The sequence below is a fragment of the Buteo buteo genome, chromosome 10 (assembly GCF_964188355.1).
Source record: "Buteo buteo chromosome 10, bButBut1.hap1.1, whole genome shotgun sequence".
Classification (NCBI taxonomy): domain Eukaryota; kingdom Metazoa; phylum Chordata; class Aves; order Accipitriformes; family Accipitridae; genus Buteo; species Buteo buteo.
The window spans coordinates 457212-476273 of NC_134180.1; the positions used below are offsets into that span (position 1 = coordinate 457212).

At 56.2% G+C, this 19062-nt stretch overlaps 1 protein-coding gene across 2 annotated transcripts; it reads right to left on the bottom strand.

The window, feature by feature from the left end:
- Window positions 1-283: 283 nt before the first annotated feature.
- On the bottom strand, window positions 284-19039 carry POLRMT (RNA polymerase mitochondrial). 2 transcript variants are annotated; one of them, XM_075037710.1, is made up of 21 exons: window positions 18947-19039; window positions 18131-18226; window positions 16791-17449; window positions 16309-16439; window positions 13261-13447; window positions 12680-12829; window positions 12348-12515; window positions 11881-12000; window positions 10852-11091; window positions 9825-10604; window positions 9172-9294; window positions 7051-7173; window positions 5896-6075; window positions 5024-5110; window positions 4623-4736; window positions 3873-3922; window positions 3511-3609; window positions 3109-3181; window positions 2523-2605; window positions 1870-1940; window positions 284-1011 (listed from the first exon to the last, which is right to left on the bottom strand). In XM_075037710.1, the coding sequence occupies exons 1-21, from the start codon at window positions 19002-19004 to the stop codon at window positions 962-964; spliced, it is 3642 nt and encodes a 1213-aa protein (XP_074893811.1). In that variant the 5' UTR covers window positions 19005-19039; the 3' UTR covers window positions 284-961. The 2 variants fall into 2 exon arrangements, with proteins under 2 accessions (XP_074893811.1, XP_074893810.1); XM_075037709.1 differs by having other exon boundaries at window positions 11830-12000.
- Window positions 19040-19062: the final 23 nt, after the last annotated feature.

Here is a 19062-nt window from a genome sequence, read left to right on the forward strand (position 1 = left end):
GCAAGAGCTGGGTAGCTGCAGTTAGCCCCTGCGAGAACCCTGCTCTCACTGCAGCTGCAGCAGCCAGGCTGCACTGCATGGAGGTTTTGTCTCCATTTCTGTTACGAAAGCATTTCTAGAGTGTGACACCTCTGTGAATAACTGAAGCCCAACCAGTCAGCAAAACACAGTCTGGGGAGGCATCAGTCCCACCTCCCAAGCAGCCCCAGGAAGATGAGGCAAGAGCCCAAGCACCCTGCAAACTTCAGGCAAAGGTGCCAAGAAGGACAGAGTTCCCATCTAGTATTTCAAAAAAACCATTTTATTTACAGTATCATACACCTTCACCCCCGTGTTAGTGGTTTTCCCTGCCTGAGACCCAGTGAGCAGAAGTGAAACTGATCCCTGGAAATGAAAATCAGGAGCCACAGAGGCTGCACTACGGGAGAGCGGTGATAGTGCCCAGCAGCCAGAGCAGGGCATGGAGAGCAGCACCCACCCCACGGCCAAGAGTGGGGCAGGAGGCTCCTGCTGGAGCCACGGCCCGCTGCCAGCCCCTCCAGGCAGGGGCCTAACACTCCAGGAGGTCTGACTCCGCTGGCGGAGAGGGATGGCACCCCAGGACAGGTGCTAGCCAGGCAAGCTCTGGAGCTCACAGCAGGGGCAGGCACAGTGTACAGTACCATTACCCCTTTGACCCCACACCAGAGAGATGCAGACCTCCCCCCTTGCCTGGGATGCAGGCGGTAACAGCAAACAGTGCGGACACCCTGTCCCCCACCGGCCCCTCGTGGCTGCTCCTGTGCTCCTTACATGGTTGCAGTTTGCCCCAGCATCTATGTTGGGCAGGTATCTTTTGCTGGGCTGGTAGCCATTCCCCATGAGACGCAGGACAGAGGAGCTTCGTGGGCCAGTGCCTACTGCAGCCTCCGAGGCAGCTGGCAGTCCAGAGGTAGTCAGGGGCCCTGCTGGCTGCTAGGGCTCAGCTGAAGAAATAGGTGGAATCCATTACCTTCTTCAGGTTGAATTTGCCTGGCGGAAGTGAGGGAGAGGAGAGGTCAGAGGAGAGCAGGGTCAGGGCAGGGTAGAGATGGGACAACTGGGAAAGAAGCTGCTCCAAGCCCTGCTTCAGCTTCCTGCAGAAAACTACTTCAGCTCAGGCCATGATGCAGGATGGGTCAAGACAGCAGGGATCTTAGAGCTCCTCCAGGAACTGATGTCCCTCCAAATTTATCTGGGACAGCGGTAGGAAGAGTAAGACAGAAGAGCATAACAGCAGCAAGGCAGGGGAGGAAGAGAGGAGCACACAGCCTCAGGGTATGAAGCACCCCTACCACTGGATTGTGCTGCCTCTGGGGCTGACCACAGCGGCTGCTCAGCAGCAGCGGAGCACTGGCCTGTTCAGCTTTGCAGAACAAAGGTTTGCCAGATGGTCTGGCAGAGGCAGGGCCGAGAGATTAGGAGGAGTTAAACTAATTGCCTTAATCCCATTGCATGTATATCATCTAGATCCTGGCAATTACCATGCTGAGTGCCTCACTCCCATCTCCAGGCAAATGCCTCGTGGTTGGAAACAGATGGGAGAGGAACAACAAGATTGGAGACAGGATGAGCTGGGTCAACCTGGGGAAAATCCCAGGGGCTCAGCTCTGGGGAAGGCAGGGACTGCTTGCAGGGGAATGTCTTAAGGCACTGCCCCATAGGTCTACAGTCCAGCACAGGCAGGAAAACCTGATCTTAGGGGATAGCTTTAGCACAGCTGGCCAGACCCTCACTATGTCCAACTTCAGACACCACATGAGCTTGGTGATTTTGGGGGCCACTCCCCATCTCACTCCCCTTGTCTCCAAACTGCTCCTTAGCTTTGCAGTTCCTGTCCTGTGCTCCTACCTGTCTTGGGGACATTTGACAGCTGCTCCATCAGTTTCTTCTGCCAGGGGGCTCTAGTCTCTCTGCCGGACCTGGATGAACAAGAAGGAAAGCAAATCAGCATGGGAGCTCTGGAAGAAGGTGCACCCTCCTCTGCTCGCCAGTGCAAGCCCCTGACAACAGGATTCAGCTCTTCCAAAACAGACTGCACACCCTGCAGCAGGAGCAGGAGCTCAGCCCTTACCCACAGCAGCCCTAGGCAGGTGCTGAGGCATCTACAGACCCTGCCCACGATTGGGTTGGTCTGTGCTGTCTGGCTCTGCGGTGGTAACTGAGGGCCACTCACTGGGCCAACCCAACACATGTCTTCACTGCTCCTGACTGTGAGGAGCCCAAGGCACAGACATTACGACCCACCCCAGGCCCACCGAACAATTCAAGCACCAAATCCTACTCCAGTTCTTCAGTAGCAAAAGGATGCAGACACCTTGTTTTTCACACCGAGATCTAAGGCAATTTGGGCATCAGTCAAGAAGGAAGCAGAACTTCCCTCCAGAGCAACCCCCAGGCAGATGACACAACCTGTGAGCATCTGGGCACAACCACCCCCGGGAGAGGGAATCAGTGCAGGTAGGAAGGAGCATGGTGGGGGTTTGCCAACAGGTGAGGAATACCTGCAGTACTTCTCCAGCATGAAGTTGGACAGATCCTGCAGGATCTTCTCGCTGTGCAGAGCCACAAATTGCTGCCGACAGATCTGATCCAGAGAGCAATGGTGAGTTGCAGCTTAACAGGTGTTTTCCCCCCCTTCCCCTCAGTGCTTTCTCAACCAAGACAGGTCAGAGTGAGGGAGAGGAAAAGCAGCAGGCAAGAGTGGGAAGGGGGGGCTGCCAGACAAGGGTGAAGGGAATCAGCCTGGGGAGGTGGGAAGCAGAGGCTCCATTTATCAATCCACTGTACAACAGCCCTTGCAGCACTCCAGGGGAAAGAGCCCAGGGGCACCGACTCTGCTAGGCACTGTGTTTAGTGCTGCTTTACAGGCACAGACTCTCACAGACACACTCTGTGAAGGGTGGAAGGAGATGGGGCTATGGCACCAGGAAATCAGCTGCAACCACCAGCAAGCACCCCAGGTTCACCTTGCCTAGGTGAATAAATCAGCCTGTGGAGCAAAGCCCAGGGGAGGCAAGGGCTGGCAAGTGCCCAGAGGACAGATCAGCAAGATCCCTGCTCACATGGGACCCAGGAGGACATTTTTACCTGGTTCATAATGTCCACGGTGAGCGCGTGAGTCCAGTAGCAATCGTGGACTGAGACGAAGGTCATACCTTGCCTGGGAGGCAGCAGAAGGTGCCATGAGAGAGTGCCGAGAGTCCCCTCTGCGACATTCCCTACCCCATGTTGACCCTCTTGCTGGGACATAAGCAGGGACCATGCAAGGAAGGGGACTCCCTGCAGATCTTCAGAGAGACGTGGTTAACCTCATGATCTCCCTTGTCCCTGCCCTGCTGCCTCCTCTCCATCCCTTCTCTGCCAGAAGGCCCCAACACCCACGCACCAGGGAAACCTCTTTCCCACATTGCATGCTTTGCTCTGGTGACACTTTCCCAGCAGAGACTGAGTCCCGGAGCCAGGGAAGAGCCCTGGCTGCCCGCTCCTTACCTGAGGCAGTGCAGAGCTGTGAGCATCATGTGTGTGGAGTCCAGGGAGTGGATGAAGTTGGGTGGGAAGGCATTCTTCTGCTTCACTGTATCAGGCTTCCTGCAGCACAGAGTGGGAGACAGGAGGAGGTGGGGCACTTCCAGGGCCAAAGATGAGAAAGCCAGCATAGAGCCAGTGCCAGCTGAGACCTGGGGTTGACAGGGGCAGCCCTGGAAGGGCTCCTCCAGCTGGCTTTCTGCAGCTCAGGGAAATACCAGGAGCTTTAGCACTCATTGGCAGGTTCCACTGATGGGAAGGCTTTGTCCCCAAAGCACAGGCTGGGGACAGCAGGGGCTCAGTAAAGACCATGGTTTTATACTTACTGGTTGCTGTTGGAGCTTTTCACACTCAAGTGCTGCATGCTGCAATTCAGCTGCAGGGAGAGAGAAAGGGGATCAGCTGTCACCCTGCACTGCCCAGCCAGCACAAGGCGCTCAGCACTGGCCTATAATTCTGGAGAGGTGATTGCGCTGACCAAGAGCTACTCTGCTCTGCAGGAAACGTCCCCGGTTGCAACAAGGAGCCTGGGCAGGGACCTTTCCAGGGCATCCCAGTCACCATGGCAGCTGCAGCTTCTCAGTGACACCTTGCCTGCTTCCCCTCCCAAGGATGCTGGCAGGCATCCTTCACCCCTTCCCAGTGACATGCTGATTCACCCCTGTAAGGGCTAAGAGAAGGGCTCCTGGAGGTGAGTGGCTGTGAGGACGAGACAGGCTGGGGAGATGTGAGTCAGTGCAGCAGCACGTAGGAGGCGAGAGCAGCGAGACTGAATCACGCGAGCCCTGAGGAAGGCTCCTCGGTGCAGGGAATGGGCCCGTGCCCCAGCTGCCTGTGTGGGATGGGAGCAGCAGAGCTTCCTCACCAGCCCACCCACACGCTCCAGTCTCTGCAGGGAGCAACGAGGCTGGAGAATGTGCCTGTATGCACAAATCCTACCTGCTCTGCAGGCTCCCCTGCAGGTGATGCCAACCTGCCAGGCTTTTAGCTTGCTGCCTCAAAGCCTGGTTGTCCTTTCCCTGCTTCCCACCATGGCGGAGGGAAGGGTAGATGAGTCCTGCACACCAGATACTTACCACAGTGGACTTGGACCGATAGTAGGGCTGCACGATGGGGAGACCCAGCGGTGTGACCCACTCCACCGTCTGTCCTGACTGGGCAATGAGCTTGGCGCTTTCTGTCAACCAGTTCTTTAGCAGAGGGAAGCAGGGAAGAAAGTGGCTGGAGTTAGTATGGGCAGCTGGGAGACCCCATCCCCTCCCAGCACAGGCGACCCTGACTCCTGCCGCTGACTGTGACAGTCCAGCACTTAAGGGGAGTTTGGCCCTCTACCAGGCACACTCCCACACCTCTGGGCTGGGACAGGAGGATCTTCTCTGGGTCAGGACCCAGAAGAACCATTTCTCCCCATGTCTATATATGGGTGGGCCAGCAAGAAGAAAAGGCAGAGAGAGATAAAAGGCAACAGACACCTTACCTGGATATCTCGAGTCGCTGAGAACATCTCCTTGATGCCATTGAACACCTGCTTTACGAGGTAGTGAGATGCTTCCCACAAGTATTCCTGCACAGAACAGAGGCAGAGCAAGAGGTCAGGCAAAGGGGCAGCAAAAGATATGGAGCAAAGTGATGGGACCTACGGTAAGCTAGAAGACCATCTCCCTGCTCCCTGGCCTCAAAATTGCCTCCATCACAGACTGTGTTAAGTCTTGTGCTGTTGCAGACAGCTGGCTGTGAGTTGTGATGGAGAGAGGCTGAGATCAGCACTTCAGATGGCTCCTTGTCCAAGAACAGGCTGATCTCCGTGCAATGTCCCTGGGCGAACAGGAGGCTCTCGCTGCCTCATCTGCCCCAGGAACATAACACACAGCAGAAACGCTCCCCACACCACCTGCTGTGGCAAATCATCCACTCAGCAAGAAGTGTCTTACAGTGGGGTCACAGAACAAGAAACGGGCATCAGGAGGAACAAGCCTCCAAGAACTCTGCTAGAGACAAGGGTCACTTCCAGAGGGAAGAGCACAGCCACAAGCCTTGTTTTGCATCTGAAACACCAGCTGAGGCTGTCATGCCACCAAACTGGGTCCAGGAAGGATGAGGAGAGCTCCACCCGAAGAATCCCTTCCCACCCACAAGTGCTGGCGGACAGCTCTTCTGCAGGCTGGACAAGCCTGGCACAGGCATGGGGGGCTCAGTTCTGCACATCCCTCTGCTAGCTGAGATTTGGGGGGTTAAGGAGAGAGCAAGGCAGGAAGGAAACCCACAGGAAGTGCAGTGCAAGTACTTCTCCCAGGAGGGACTGAGAGCTGAGGAAAACACTGCTGGGGGAGACTGGGGCAGGCACGCTACCTCAGGGAACTCATCAATCTCCTTGAGACGCTTCTCCATCTGCAGCCGCCCGCCGTAGCGTGTGACACCGTACACCACTGTCATCACCGTCTGTTTCACCACCTTGCGGCTGATGAAGCCTTGCAGCACCTGGGCAATCTTCACCCCCTGTTCAGCATCCTTCTTCCGAAACTCCTCAACCTGAGGAGGAGAGCACCCCAGGAGGTCAGCTTCACTGTGAGCAATGCTGGCCCAAGCCCCTTCCATGGCTGGGGGAGAGTCAGGGGGGTCACATGAGACCCTCCCAGCTGTGCACTGCCTGGCCTGAACTCCCATCAGAAACCCTGCAGCGCACCTTCACCAGCCTGGTTAACAGAGATCATCTCCTGAAGGAACCAAGAGGCATCCGCATCTCACAGATAACCATGCCTGCAGAGCCTTCCACTGCTGCCTCAGCAGAGCAGTGTCACTTGGCAGCTGGGCGGTGCCAGACATCACAAGGACACGGCACTAGGACTGTGGCTCAGGACTCAGGTTCTCCTGCCTCTGCCATCCCCAATGATAACTCTGAGCAAACCACACGCCTTCTGTGTGCTCCTCCCACCCTCTGGCGTGGTGCTGCCTGGACAAAACATGCTGAGACCTACAAGGCAAAAAGCCAGGGGTTCAATGCCAGTTGAGTGAGCCTGGTAGATCTCAGCACACTTCACAGTAGGCTCATTTCACATCATGTCTTGCCAAGAAAACCGAGGACTTGGCAGCAGGGTCAAAGGCTGAATCTGCCCCCCACTCTCCTACCCTGCTCAAATGAAGAAAATCCCATAACCTGCAGGCCAGCCAGCTGTGACCAAGAGATGAGGAACACTCTCTGCTCTCTTCCACCTCTCTACCTTACTTCTCCCAGACTTCATTCAGAAGTGAGGACAGCAGAAATCCCAGTGGATTTTGCATAGCTACCTCTGTCAGGACAGATCTCCACTGCAGCTGCTGCAGTGGTTTCCATTTGGGGAGGGAGAGACTCTCTGCCTCTAACCAGCTCATGCTTTCCCAGCCCTCTGTACACTGGTCTTATCTCGACCTTTCTCCTTGGGAGCTGAAGTGACCCTGTGCAACACAGTGGCAAGAGGTGGAGGTAGGTCCAAGAGGACACCTCCCTGTGTCTCTGCTGTGCCTTACCTGCTGGGCCACTGCACTGTAGACATCCTGGGGGACATCGCAAGGCATCAGATTGACGGAGATGGCGCCAATAAGGTCCCGGCCAAGAGCCGCGTAGTGCTGCAGACCATTGCAAGAGCCATCCTGCGTGTGGGAAGACAGCAGGGTGGAAACAAGGTGTTAGTGTGTGGATGGAGCCCTGCTCATCCGCCCCCACTCAACACCACAGATACACTTGGCTCAGAAGGTTATTGACATTTTTCCCCCCTCTCTTAAGACAGGTTTGCAGTTGATATTCCAGCAGTGGCCAGGGCCACACTGGTTTCCATTTTCTTTCTGGACAGTTTTCCTATCTGGGTCTCATCATTAACTACTGCTGCCTATGAGGTTTAAAAAAAGAAAGCCTCACATCACACTGCCCCCTCCATGAATTTTCAAAGACATCAGAGCTCTGTGGAAACACTGAGAACCAGAAAATTTGGAAAACAACAAATCTGTTTAGGATGCTAAAAGAAGCCCCAAGAGCCGGCAGTCAAAACAACCTCAGAAAACCCAGGAGCGGGATCAGAGGCAGGAAGAGGCAGGCCAAGCTGAAGATCACTCAGCAAGCCACAGCTGACTCCAAGGCTCCAGCTAGCTGTGCTGCCTCTGCTCTGTGGCTGATGAAAACATCCTTCTGACAGAAACCAGCTCCGACCCAGCCTTTCCCAAAGCTGCAGTTACAGACGCACACTGACCGATCTGTCACAACAGCTGCCCTGACAGCCCTCCTGGGACCAAGATCAGCTTGGATGAGACAGGCAGGACCTGAATGATGGTGTGGGAAGGTCCTGCTGTTCCCCAAACAGCACCAGCGGAAACGCTTCTCACAGAAGATGCGCTGCTGCTTTGGACCATCCCTGTGCTTGGGCTCTGCCTGGTCAAAGGGAGCCTGCAGCTGCCGGCAGGATCAAGACACCTCTCTTCTCCCCCTCTTCTCCACACCCTGCAGTGCAGCAAGTTGCAGAGCCGAAAACTGACAGCGCTCTGGCAGCCCTGCCACGGCAGAAGAGTTGCCTCTATTAACCAAACACTGATGACTCAGGTGGAAAGAGACTCGGGTGCCCTCCAGAAGATGTCCTTGCTTGAATTTCATTAATGGCACCCTCCACACACCCCCAACAGCTCTCTTGATCCTTTGTTGTCATAACAATATCAGTTTAGACTGTCTCATACATATTCCAGACCAGAATACACTCCTGTTCTCCCCTCTCCCCCCGACTTCGTTATGGCCATCTGATCTTCTAATGAGATAAATGAGCAAACCCCTCTCACCAGGAAAACAATTAATCATTGTCTTCTATGCAGCAAGGGTATTTATCAGTGCAGACAGATAGTTGGCTGGGCAGCGGCTGCAGAGAGAGCTGCAGATCTGCTGGGACGCAGCAGGGAGAAAGGGCTGAGCACTAGCTAACAGGAGCAGCTGCCTGCCTCATCTCTCTGGCCGGGAAGGACAGATGCCTTCAGAGAGCTGAGCAGCATGTGAGCAACTGCACTTGTCCCATTCAGAGTGTGGGCATGTTTGGGACCAAGCAGGGACAGGGTACATGGTGACAGCCACATCACTGAGCGCAGGGGACAGATCAGCTCTGTCCCCCTGCCCTTCTTCAGAGGTCCAGACCTCCCATCTTTTGCTCCTGCAGAGCTCCTTGGCTTCAGCCTCAGAATGGGAGTGGAGCAAAGGCCCCCAAAGCCTCAGCACAGCCCTGAGCACTTGAGACAGGCACGTGCTGTCGTGCACCACACCGCATCCCAGCCAGTCGGGGTCAGGCTGACTTCCAGTCCTGATCCCACAGCTGGAGAAGGCAAGACTGGCCCAGCTCTTACCGTGCAGGCAGCTGACAGCGCTCTCCCAGACAGGCTCTGCTCCAGCCAAAGGAAGCAAAGCAGCACTTGACTGTACTGGCTTATTAATGCCTGCATGCAGCAGCAAATTACTGTAGTTCTCAAGCCAAGATGCCTGTAGTCTGCACTCCCATTCTTAAGAAAGCCTAGCCACATGGTGTGGTAAATGAAGTGTTGGAGACCTGGATGCTTCTGCCCTGCCTGTTTTCCGCCCTGCCACTCAGCTACATGGGCCACGCGGATCTGTTGGGCTCCTACCTGGTGAACTGGGAAATGAGAGATGTAGGCTGCTGGATCCGGGGACCTTGAGGCTTTGGCGATTTCCATACAGCATGCCAAGGCTTGCCAGGGCTCATCAGTGTTCATCCACCACTTCCTGCCCTGGGAACAGGAAAGCACATGCTGGTAGGAGCAGGCAGTGCTCTTATGGCACCCCAAAACAAAGGCAGGAGCCCCTGCTCTCCTAGGGTATACTGGGCAAGGCACCTCCTCCCACCGTGCCTCCACTTCCCTAATATTTATTGTGTTTTCAGATAGAAATGTGTTATTTAGGAAACTCTGCAATGCTTTGTTTCCCTTTTTCCTCTCAAAGTGTTTTCCTTCAAAATTGATCTGATTTTCTTTTTATTTTACCTTCTAGAAGCTATGGTAAATGAGAGGAATGGTTAAGTGTCCTCTGAAATTAAAGATGGCACTGATCCCTTTTTTCCTTAGCATGTTTGAACAATTCCTGCTTGGATGCCCACACAGGTGAACTTCACCGCTTTCCAGTTTGGTCATTGAAGGGGAACCTCCCAACTTGCCTGGGGCTAGCTGCAGGCTCCCGGAGCCCACGCTATTCCCCTGTCGTTCAGGGTCCCACCACTTCATCCCAAGAGTGAGCGGAGCCCTGCCAGCTCTTCACCACATACCGTGAGTGGGTGGTCAGCTGAGTCCAGGATCTCCTCCATGATTTCATTGGCGTACTCCAGCCGCTCCTGCAAGGCGTTTCTCTTCTTCAGCCCCGTAAGGTTAATGAGGTGGATCTTCAGCCAGTCAAGGCCCTTGGGCCCCAGTGGCTTTCCCTCTGCGAAAAGCAGGATGGCCCGGGTGACATCATTACCGAGGTGGTTGAAATAAGGTGGGCAAGGGTAAGTCCTGCCTCGGAAGTCCATGTTGTGAGGAAACCAGAACACCTTGTCCCTGACATAGTTGGCGATGGAGAGCTTATAGAGTGCATCCATGCGCAAGCTGTGCATTTCAGCTGTCTTCTTCTTGTACAGCAACAACTCATGCTTCTGGGACTTGTTCATGGTAGAGTAATTGCTGGGAATGGCAGGAGGCCTGGGGGCCTCGGAGATGGGCGGTGGGATGTCCAGCTTCTCATTGCCTTTGTCATTGAAGATTGAGATGATGATATCCAGCACTGGCTGGTTGATCTTCCAGGCACAGTTGCCCAGCTGGTTCAGGGCATCCAGCACGGGGTGAAGGTTCACCGGAGGACACTGGTCCAGGAGCAGCTGGTGCTGGATGGCCCCATCCACAAAGCGCATCAACTTGGTGTCATTCAGAACAAAGGCACCAAAGTGGGGGGAGGTCCATGGTACTGGGGGGCACAGCATAGGCATGGCAGAGGAGTTAAAGGTCAGCAAGGTCTCTGCAGCGTCTGACACAATCTGGGAGAAGATGGGATGGGGCTTTATCAGCCCAATCTGGAGAGGAGAATCAGAGAGGTGAAGGTCAGCAGTAGATTAGGGCTGGAGTCTGGAAGAGCATGTGGTCAGTCAGCCATTACATAACGGTCATGCCAAGTAAGGACACTGTCTGCACAGAATCAGATGCTCCTCAAAGTGTCCCTGAGCAGGAAAGGCAGCAGGGAGGGGAAAAGGGCCTTGCAAAGGCCCAGTTCCAATGAAGAGGTGACCTGCACAGTCCCAGAGCCCCAAGGACAAGGCTCACCTGCCAGCTGCTGCGGAAGGAGTAGACGTGGTAGAGGACGGGGATAAGCTTGTGCTCCAGGTGAGGATTGAGGGCATTCCTGGGCACCTTGACAGCATGCACCAGGAGTTCCAGCATATGCATGCCCAGGCGCATGATGAGCATGTATGGCCAGCTGCAGTCCTTCAAGTTCAGGGAAGGCCCAAAGCCTGCTTCTGCCACCAGCTTCTCCCAATATTCCCGTGGCAAATACTCGTCAGGCTGGGAGGTGGAAGGAGAAAATCGGGTCAGCTGGAGGGGCCACCCATGCTGCTCCCAGGGGTTTTGCTGGAGGGGATCTATGTACCTGGAACATGGCTCTCAGAAGGACCCTCCTGTATCTGTGTCTCTGTGAGGTCCTCCCTGACAGGGGTATTTCAGGAAGGACTGCTGACGTGGCTGGGGCAAGCCCACAGCAAAAACCTGCTTCTGCTGCAGGCCAGGACAGTAGTGCCGCAAAGCCCTTCCTCTCGCCACATCCCTGTGCTGACACCCTGTCCACACACCACCCCGACCCTCCTTCCCAGACTGCCGATCTGCCTCCCCCACCATGCCATGTGCACACAGCTGTGGGAACGACCTGCTCATCCAGCCCTCAAGCTGCCCAGTTCGGTGGCCTTGGCTCCTTCCTCCCCTCCCATCCTGCCCTGCAGAGCACACCCTCTCAAGCCCCAGAGCTCTCCTGCATGGGATGTCTGGCTCCCAAGGATCAACTCTGCCAATTTAAAACCTTCTAGCTCAGAAATACCCATGGCTATGCCAGAATTGACCTGCCTGTTGCCATGGGGCAGGGGGCTCGCCAAGGGGCCTTACTGGTTCTGATGGCCTCTGCAGCAGCAGGTTTCCAGAACCCAGACCTTGTGCTTGCGAGGTGGACAAACTGCCTTGCCCCATCTCCAGCAGCTCTGCTGCTCTGTAACCTTCAGGCCCCAGGACCCCCCCTCTCCCAGGCATATCTACCTGGCTGTCCTTTGCCAGCAGGTGGATGTAGTCCTCATAGACCTCCTGTACCTTCTCCAGCTGGCGGCTGCGCAGCTTTCTCTGGGTGATGTATCTGTTGTAGACTTTCGAGCCCAGCTCCCTGGCCAACACAGCCAGGGATTCTCCTTGTGGAGAGAGGGTGTTGAGGATCTGAGAAAGGAAAAGGCAAAGTGGGTCTTAAGGAGGGAGGAACAGAAAGACGGAGCAGAGAGACAAAGTGGGACTTAAAGCCCCTGTGCGGGGAGCATAAAAAGATGCCGATTCCCATGATGCTGAGCAGATGATGAGGATGGAAACATGGCCAGGACAGAAAAGGGGCTTCTCTGGCTGCTCAGCACAGGAAGCAGACAGAGCCTGCACCTAACAACCTGGGCCAACTTTGAGGCTCATGTTCTGATTCGGCTGGCCCAAGTGAGACATCAGTGCCTTGTGGCAGCCCTATGGCCGTCCAGGAGGCCCTGTTCCTGTAGCTCTGCAAAGGCAGGGCAGGGTCCTACCTGCAGCATGATGCCCACATACTCCTCATCCGGCAGCAGGCACAGATAGGGGTAGAGAATGTTGTACCCCGACACTGTCTTGAGCTTGGACATGCTGTGCTTTGACTTCTGAAGGGCCTGGAGGATGGAGTCATGCCACCGGGAACGAAGGGTGGTCAGCAGTTTGCGCTACACAGAAATGGAAGCAAGACAGTAATGCTGTGGTGAGACTGTGTCACCAGGGAGCTGCCCTCCTTTTTAGGCCCCCGATCCCTGCCTCTCTCCCACTGGTCCTGAGAGTTGAACTGCCCGCCTTCCCTCCAGACATGCAGCCCCCAGACTCCAAGCTTTACCGCTTTAATGGCTTGCGGGGTCAGAGGTTTGGTTGACTCCACTGACTCAATGGTTATGGTGTTGTTCAGCTCCATCTCCAGCTGCTGCTGAAAGCGCTCCTGCAACTCCTGCACAGAGAAATCCAGCTTGGGGTATGACACCATCTTCTCCTGCAACAAGAGTGAGGCAATAAGTGCCAAAAGCCAGAGGAAGAGAAGACATGCTTGTTCTCCCAGCTTCCCTGCAAGAAGCATGTGTATGAGTCTCTGGCTGGCAAACCCCAAGGAGTCTGGAGTAAGAGGCCTCTCCAGAGGCTGCTCTGTTCCTGTATCATGGTCAAGCATCCCCCCAAGCACCTCCTCCAGTGCATGAAGGTCATCTCCAGCCCCCCTGCCAGCCCTCAACTTCTCTGTTCCTCTGTAAGGCTGCTGGTAAGGCTATTCATTTGATTTATTTGCATGGGCTACTGAGCAGATATAGGGCTAAAGAGTTCTTCCCATATTACAGTCCTGGGCTGGACCTGAGGACACCTGTGAACACAATTTGGCCGGCTCCAACACCTCCCCAAGCTGCAGAGACATCCCTGAGCTCTGGAGCTTACTTTGGAGTAGAAGTCCTGGAGCAGATAAGACTTGCAGGTCTGTGGGCTAGGTGGAGGGGGCAGCTGGTAGTTGGGCTGGACAATCCTGATGGCCCTCAGCACCTTCTCCTTCTCATCTTCCTCAAACAAGCACTTTTGGAAGAGCTCATCCACATGGAAGCCATCATTCTTCAGCTGCTGCATACATCTGAAGAGGGGTAGATAAGACAGGCTTAACCTTTCACAGGGGACTATGTAAGTTGTACAGAAATCAGCACATAATGAGACACGGAACAAAGTTTTTAAACAGAAGACTAAGCACGGAGGAGACAGATGAGGGTGCCCCCTTTTGAGGATCCAAGAGCCTTGACTGTATCAGGCTTTTCCTTCCTCACTTGTGCCCTCAACAGCATCACCCGGACCCACATGAGACACACCACAGGACAAAGAGCCATCCCTCCCCATTTCCTGGCATCCACAAGAGCAAAACTCTCTCCCAAAGCAGGTCTTGGGGGCTGGCACCCACCAAGAATTAGCTCTGAGCACAGAGCAGGAGACTCATACATGGCTCCAGGCCATTCCAGGAGGACTGGTAGGGCTTCCCCATGCCTGGTGGTTCCCAGCAGCTTTCCTCTGTACCACACTTCATGCCAGGACAGCTGCAGGCAGGTGCAACCTCTCATGCTTGTTGGAAAGGCTCTGACAGGCCTGGGGAGAGGGATGCGCCCCATGCACTTGCTCTGGGATGCCTCTTCCCTTCTCCTGCATGCTCCTCAAAGCATGCTCCATGCAGCAACTGCTGAAAGCCTTGCAGCAACTTGTGCCTGACAGAGCTGATGTCTGCCCAGCCCCAGATGGCAGAAGAACGGCGCAGAAATGGGCATAACTGGGAAACCCACAGAAGGCAGGCAGATGCCTCAGTCCACCAAAAGCATGACTGTCAGGCAGCCTGGCAGCAAGACACTGTCCTGCGGGAACAAGGGAGCTCCCCCTGCCCTCTGCATACAGCCAGGAGCCAGCTTGGGGCTGCAGGAGCTGCTGGGGTGGGAGTTGCCTCCAGATCACAGCCTGTCCTGACAAGGTCATCCGCCTCAGGTTACAGCGATCAATTATCCACCCTCCAGCCCACACCTCTGCTGAGCAGGCGACTTTCACCTTCACACCCGGGTGGGGAGACTGAGCTCCGCTGCCATTGTGAGACTGAGCAAAAAGACGCAGGTTCCTTCACCCACAAATAACCCTGCTTTCCCCTCCAGCCCGAGCCAGCAGAAAGGAACCCATGGGACTGGTCACAGCTTGGGCAAAGGGGCAGGGGACTGCAGTTCATGCACCAAGCCTGGGGGCAGCTGCAGGAGAAACAGCCTGAGCAGCAGGAGTAGCCACAGTGCCTGGGAGGCAGCTCTCTTCCCTGCAGCTCCCATCACTGCCAGAGACCTGAATCCCCTGCACACAGCACCATCTCCCACTCCTCAGCCCCACAGAGGATGCTGCGGGACTCCATCCTCCTGGCTCTGCTGGGTTGGAGCCAGGATCCGGTGCACAGTGGAGCCCGGAGCCCAGAGCCCCCCCTGCCAACTGGCCTGGCCTGCACCAGGTGACACTGGAGGGAGGACAAGCAGACCCGGGTGACAGCAGCACCAGCCAGGCCCTAGCCCAGGCCCCCATCAGCCACAGAAAGCTTAACAGGCAGGAGGGAGCCCCTCGCAGCTTTGGGAAAGCATCAAGAGCCCACGAGGTGACAAACAATGCCCTGAGCCACAATGGCAACACACCGTGAATCCTGCTGCTGCGTGCACCCCAGCTGCATTTTGGTACATCGGGAAGCAGGCAGGAGCTTCGGCGAGGAACAGCTCTACATCTCTGCAGAGCCACGCTCCCCAAAAACCACCCCACAGCAGCCCAGTTAAAACATGCAACTCCCACCTTACGCCCCCAAAGCAACCCCACAGTCTGTGAGCAGAGCGAAAAACAACCTCCATCTCGCATGCTCCCAGCACAGGCTCAGCACTGCTGTGTCCAACTGGGAGAGCACGTTTAGGAGCAGAAGGGAAATGAGAGCTTGTACCCACACATACAGCACCAGCAAACAGGAACAGTTGTGGGGAAACACACACACCCTGGCGAGGCTTGGGGGTGACAAATCTGTGCAGGTGTGCTATGAACATCTGACTATAGACAGCCCTACAGGTGTACTGCTGTAATGATGCAACACCCACACACCCAGGCAGGAAAGTCAATGCCAGTCACTTCTGAATCAGCTGACTGGAAGACGTTCACTCAGAGGCATCTAGAACTTGTTAACCCACCAAGAGACACAGGAGGCCAGTGATAAAACGCTGAACCACCCAAGGGTGTTTGTGCAGCATTAACAGATCACCAGAAAGCTCTCTCCATCATCTGGCAAGGCAGCAGGTTGTGCTACCAACCCAAACACTGCCCTAGACCCAGCCTGCCGGGATCTCACAGGGCTTCTTCAGCTCCTCGCTTTGGGTCTGACACTTATTCTGCCCATTATGCTCCATGAAATCCACCTGAATCTCCTGTCCACACTCCTCCAGAGCTGGCACCCTGTAAAAAACAGCTGTTTGGCTGAGGCTACCAGGAAGGGCAAACGCCATGGAGGTGTTATAAAAACAAATGGAGGAGCCATTCCTACTGGGCAGTGATGGAGGGGCCAGCGGGAGAGAGATGCCCAGGATAGGTGCAGAACCAAGAGGCTGCTCCTAGCCCAGGGAGCTGCTCTGTGGGAAGCAGACGCAGCTCTGTCCAGAAGCAAGGTTGTTCTCACCTCCTACATCTCCTTTCCCTGCAAGATCTTGGACAAACTCCCTAGCAGCTGGGGGTGGCAAGGAGGGACCACTGTGGGAGCACTGCCTGCCCCTAAATCTGACCACGAGAAGTGGGTCAGAGCATCTAGATGTGCACGCAGCAGCGACAGGTCTTCCCAAACCCGGGCGAGCACATCTCTTCCCCAGAGAGAGCTCCCAATTCTCCCAGCACAGCAAATCGGCAGGCTGCGGAGATGCTGGCCGGGGTCAGCGGCACCCTGTGGACAGCAAAGTGCGTTACCTCTGGATGGCTTTGGTGCACGACTGGTTCCGGCCCATACACTCCAGCACTGCCGCATAGGAGTCCAGGCTGGGCTGGAGGCCGACGGACTCCATCATGGAAAACAGCCGGTTGACGCGCTGCAAGCAGCCCTGCGGATGAGAAGGGAAGGGGGCTGCGGACACAGACATGAGCAGCCCCAAATTACAGCTTCACACCCCTCTGCTCCCGTTCAGCTTTAGCCACATCTATCCTGCCCCATCCCTTTCTTCCCCTCAAAGCCACCTCACAGGGATCAGTGGCCTCATATCAGCTCCATCCCTCTCAGCAGAAGCCAAGCCCTCCTTGAACACTTGCTGAAGGCAGATGTGACAAACACAGATAAAACAGCGACCACTGCTTCTACAAGCATGAGGATCTTCCTCCTGAGCCAGCCCCCCTCTCCCCCTCGGCCACCAGAAAACCTGATAGCCAGAGCAGGGCAGCAGCCCACAGCTTGGTACCTTTCTTGCCCAGATACGCATCACGATGTTGTACGCATTGGCATTCAAGAGCCTTCTCTTCACAGGGGACCTGTGGTACAAGAGAAGGAACCTCTCGGCCTCCTCTGGCTGCTGCAAGAACAAGAAGCATTCAAGGTTGGACTGGATGGTCTGCTGCAGGACCTTGTGCTGGCTGCTGTCCTTGTTCTTCAGCACCCCCTGAGGCCTCTGTGCCTTTGCAGCCTCCTTCACTGCTACCACCTTGGGCTTGCTGTGGGCATAGACGTTGTGGGAGCCAGCGTGGCTCTGGGCAGCAGCTACTTTAGCCTCTGGCTTCTTCAGTCTCTTCTTGGCTTTAGCTTTGGCCTTCGCCTTATCCTTTCGTTTGGCCTTGGCCTGGCCCTCCAGAGCCAGCCGGGAGGCAGCAATGGATAATTTCCGCTCCACCTTCAGCTGCCGAATGTACATCTCCTCCTTCGACTTCTCAACCCAGTTTCTGGGCCTGGCTGGGCTCTCACCCCTTCCCCTGGGAGTGAGCTGCTCCTCTGCAGGGCCAGGAGCCACCACTTTCTCCAGCAGGTCCTGGTACTTGTCATTCCCCAGCGGGGCCAGATCCACTTTGTTGACCATCATCTCTGGGACATTACTGGCTTGGAGCTGCTTCACCCGAGCTTTCAGCACTGCCAGGAAACACACAGCCAGGGAGAGGTGAAGGGATGTAAGGCACAGCAGAAGGTTGTATCCTACCCCAGGGTCTCACCTCTGGGAGTGCCCGGGAACACACTCAGGAAAAGAGGGTCCGCACAAGGACTTCTTCCCTCCTTGGCCAGCCTTCCTCGGCCAGCCCTCCCCCCAGCAATCAGCTGTTTTGACCGCTGTCTTTCTGGGATCCACCCTGTCATCCCAAGGAACCCAACAATGTCACTGCAATGGAAAAAGCACCAGCTCACGCTTGTCTAACCTGCTGCCTGGTCACTTCACTGGGCCTCTCTCCAAGGACCTCACGCCCCCAGCTCACCTGGGCAGAAAGCCCAAAGCCAGAGCATGTTCCAGGTCAGTCCGCAGGGCCCTCGCATGCCCTGGAGGGACTCCTCTACAGTCCCTGAGGACCACCCTGTGTTTTACAGCAACTCAACGCTCCCTGTGGGTAGGGTGGGCCTCCAGGTCGTTAAAACAGGACAGAACTTGCTCAGGGAGGCCAGCAAGTCCATGGGAAGCCCCACATCCTTCCCCAGTCTACAGGTATTTCCAATCCCAAATAACTTCTTTATGGCTACATAGAATGGGAAGACTCCTAGAAAAACTCCCAGGATACCAAACAAGGGAAACCCCTGCAGCTCTCCCAGTCCTCCCCGACTCACCTTCCAGCAGCTCCGTCCTCTCGCAGATGGCATTTCTCCTCGCCTTCTCCTTGGCGCTGGCAGAGGAGTAGGTCCGGAGAACACTCCATGGGATCCCTGCAGCAGACAGACACAAAGACTGGAAGGTGAGAGGAAGCTTCACCCCTTACGCTGCTCACTGCTGCACAGCCCTGCCCCAGGCCACAGCTGGGCCCCAGTTCGGCAGAGGCGAGGGATCGAGCGGCTTTCTCAGCTCAGCTTGCAGGTCCCAGCAGCCTCAGCAGCAGTGCCACAGGAGGACTGGGGGGGGGGGGCGGGCAGCTCTGGGACAGGGACACCCCCCCACACCCCTTGGCTCTAATCTCTTGGAGGGAACACGACCCCAGGGATGCCACAAACCCCAGCGCTGTTGCACGGGATGACGGGACCCCCACAACCCCCAGAGCAGGCAGAGTCTACCCCATAGCAGGGACAGGGCCACAGAGACCCCCATTTCTACCCTCACAGAATGCCAATGCCCCAGGACACCCACAGTCCCCATCTCTATCCCTGGGCAGGGCTCATGACCCAAAACGACCCTCCTAGCCCCCAGCTCTGCCCCAGCGAAGGGTTCAGGACACCAGGAACCCCCACGGTCCCCAGCTCCAGTCCTGGGGGGGGGGGGATGCTCGGGACCACAGGAACCCCACAGCCCCAGCTCCCTCCCCACGATCGCCGTCAGGCCTCCGGGACCCCACAGCCCCAGCTCCGGCCCGGCGGCTGAAAGGCAGGGCCCTCCCCGCTCCGGCTCCGGCCCCCTCCCCGGCCCCGGTCCCGGCCCCGGTCCCGGTCCCTCACCGGCGCCCCGCAGCCGGGCCGGGCCCAGCAGCGCCGCCCGCAGCCGCAGCAGCGACATGCCCCCCGCGTTACGCCGCCATGCCGCGCCGCGCTCCCCCCCATCCAGGGCGCATGCG

What these genes read in the sequence shown, in the direction of transcription:
- POLRMT (XM_075037709.1), bottom strand. Translation starts at nt 19,004, where the DNA reads ATGTCGCTGCTGCGGCTGCGGGCGGCGCTGCTGGGCCCGGCCCGGCTG. An exon ending in CCCCGCAAGCCATTAAAGCG is followed by an intron (nt 12,516 to 12,679) that starts GTAAAGCTTGGA and finishes ATTTCTGTGTAG; the next exon opens with CGCAAACTGCTGACCACCCT. An exon ending in GTCAAATGTCCCCAAGACAG is followed by an intron (nt 1,012 to 1,869) that starts GTAGGAGCACAG and finishes CACTTCCGCCAG; the next exon opens with GCAAATTCAACCTGAAGAAG.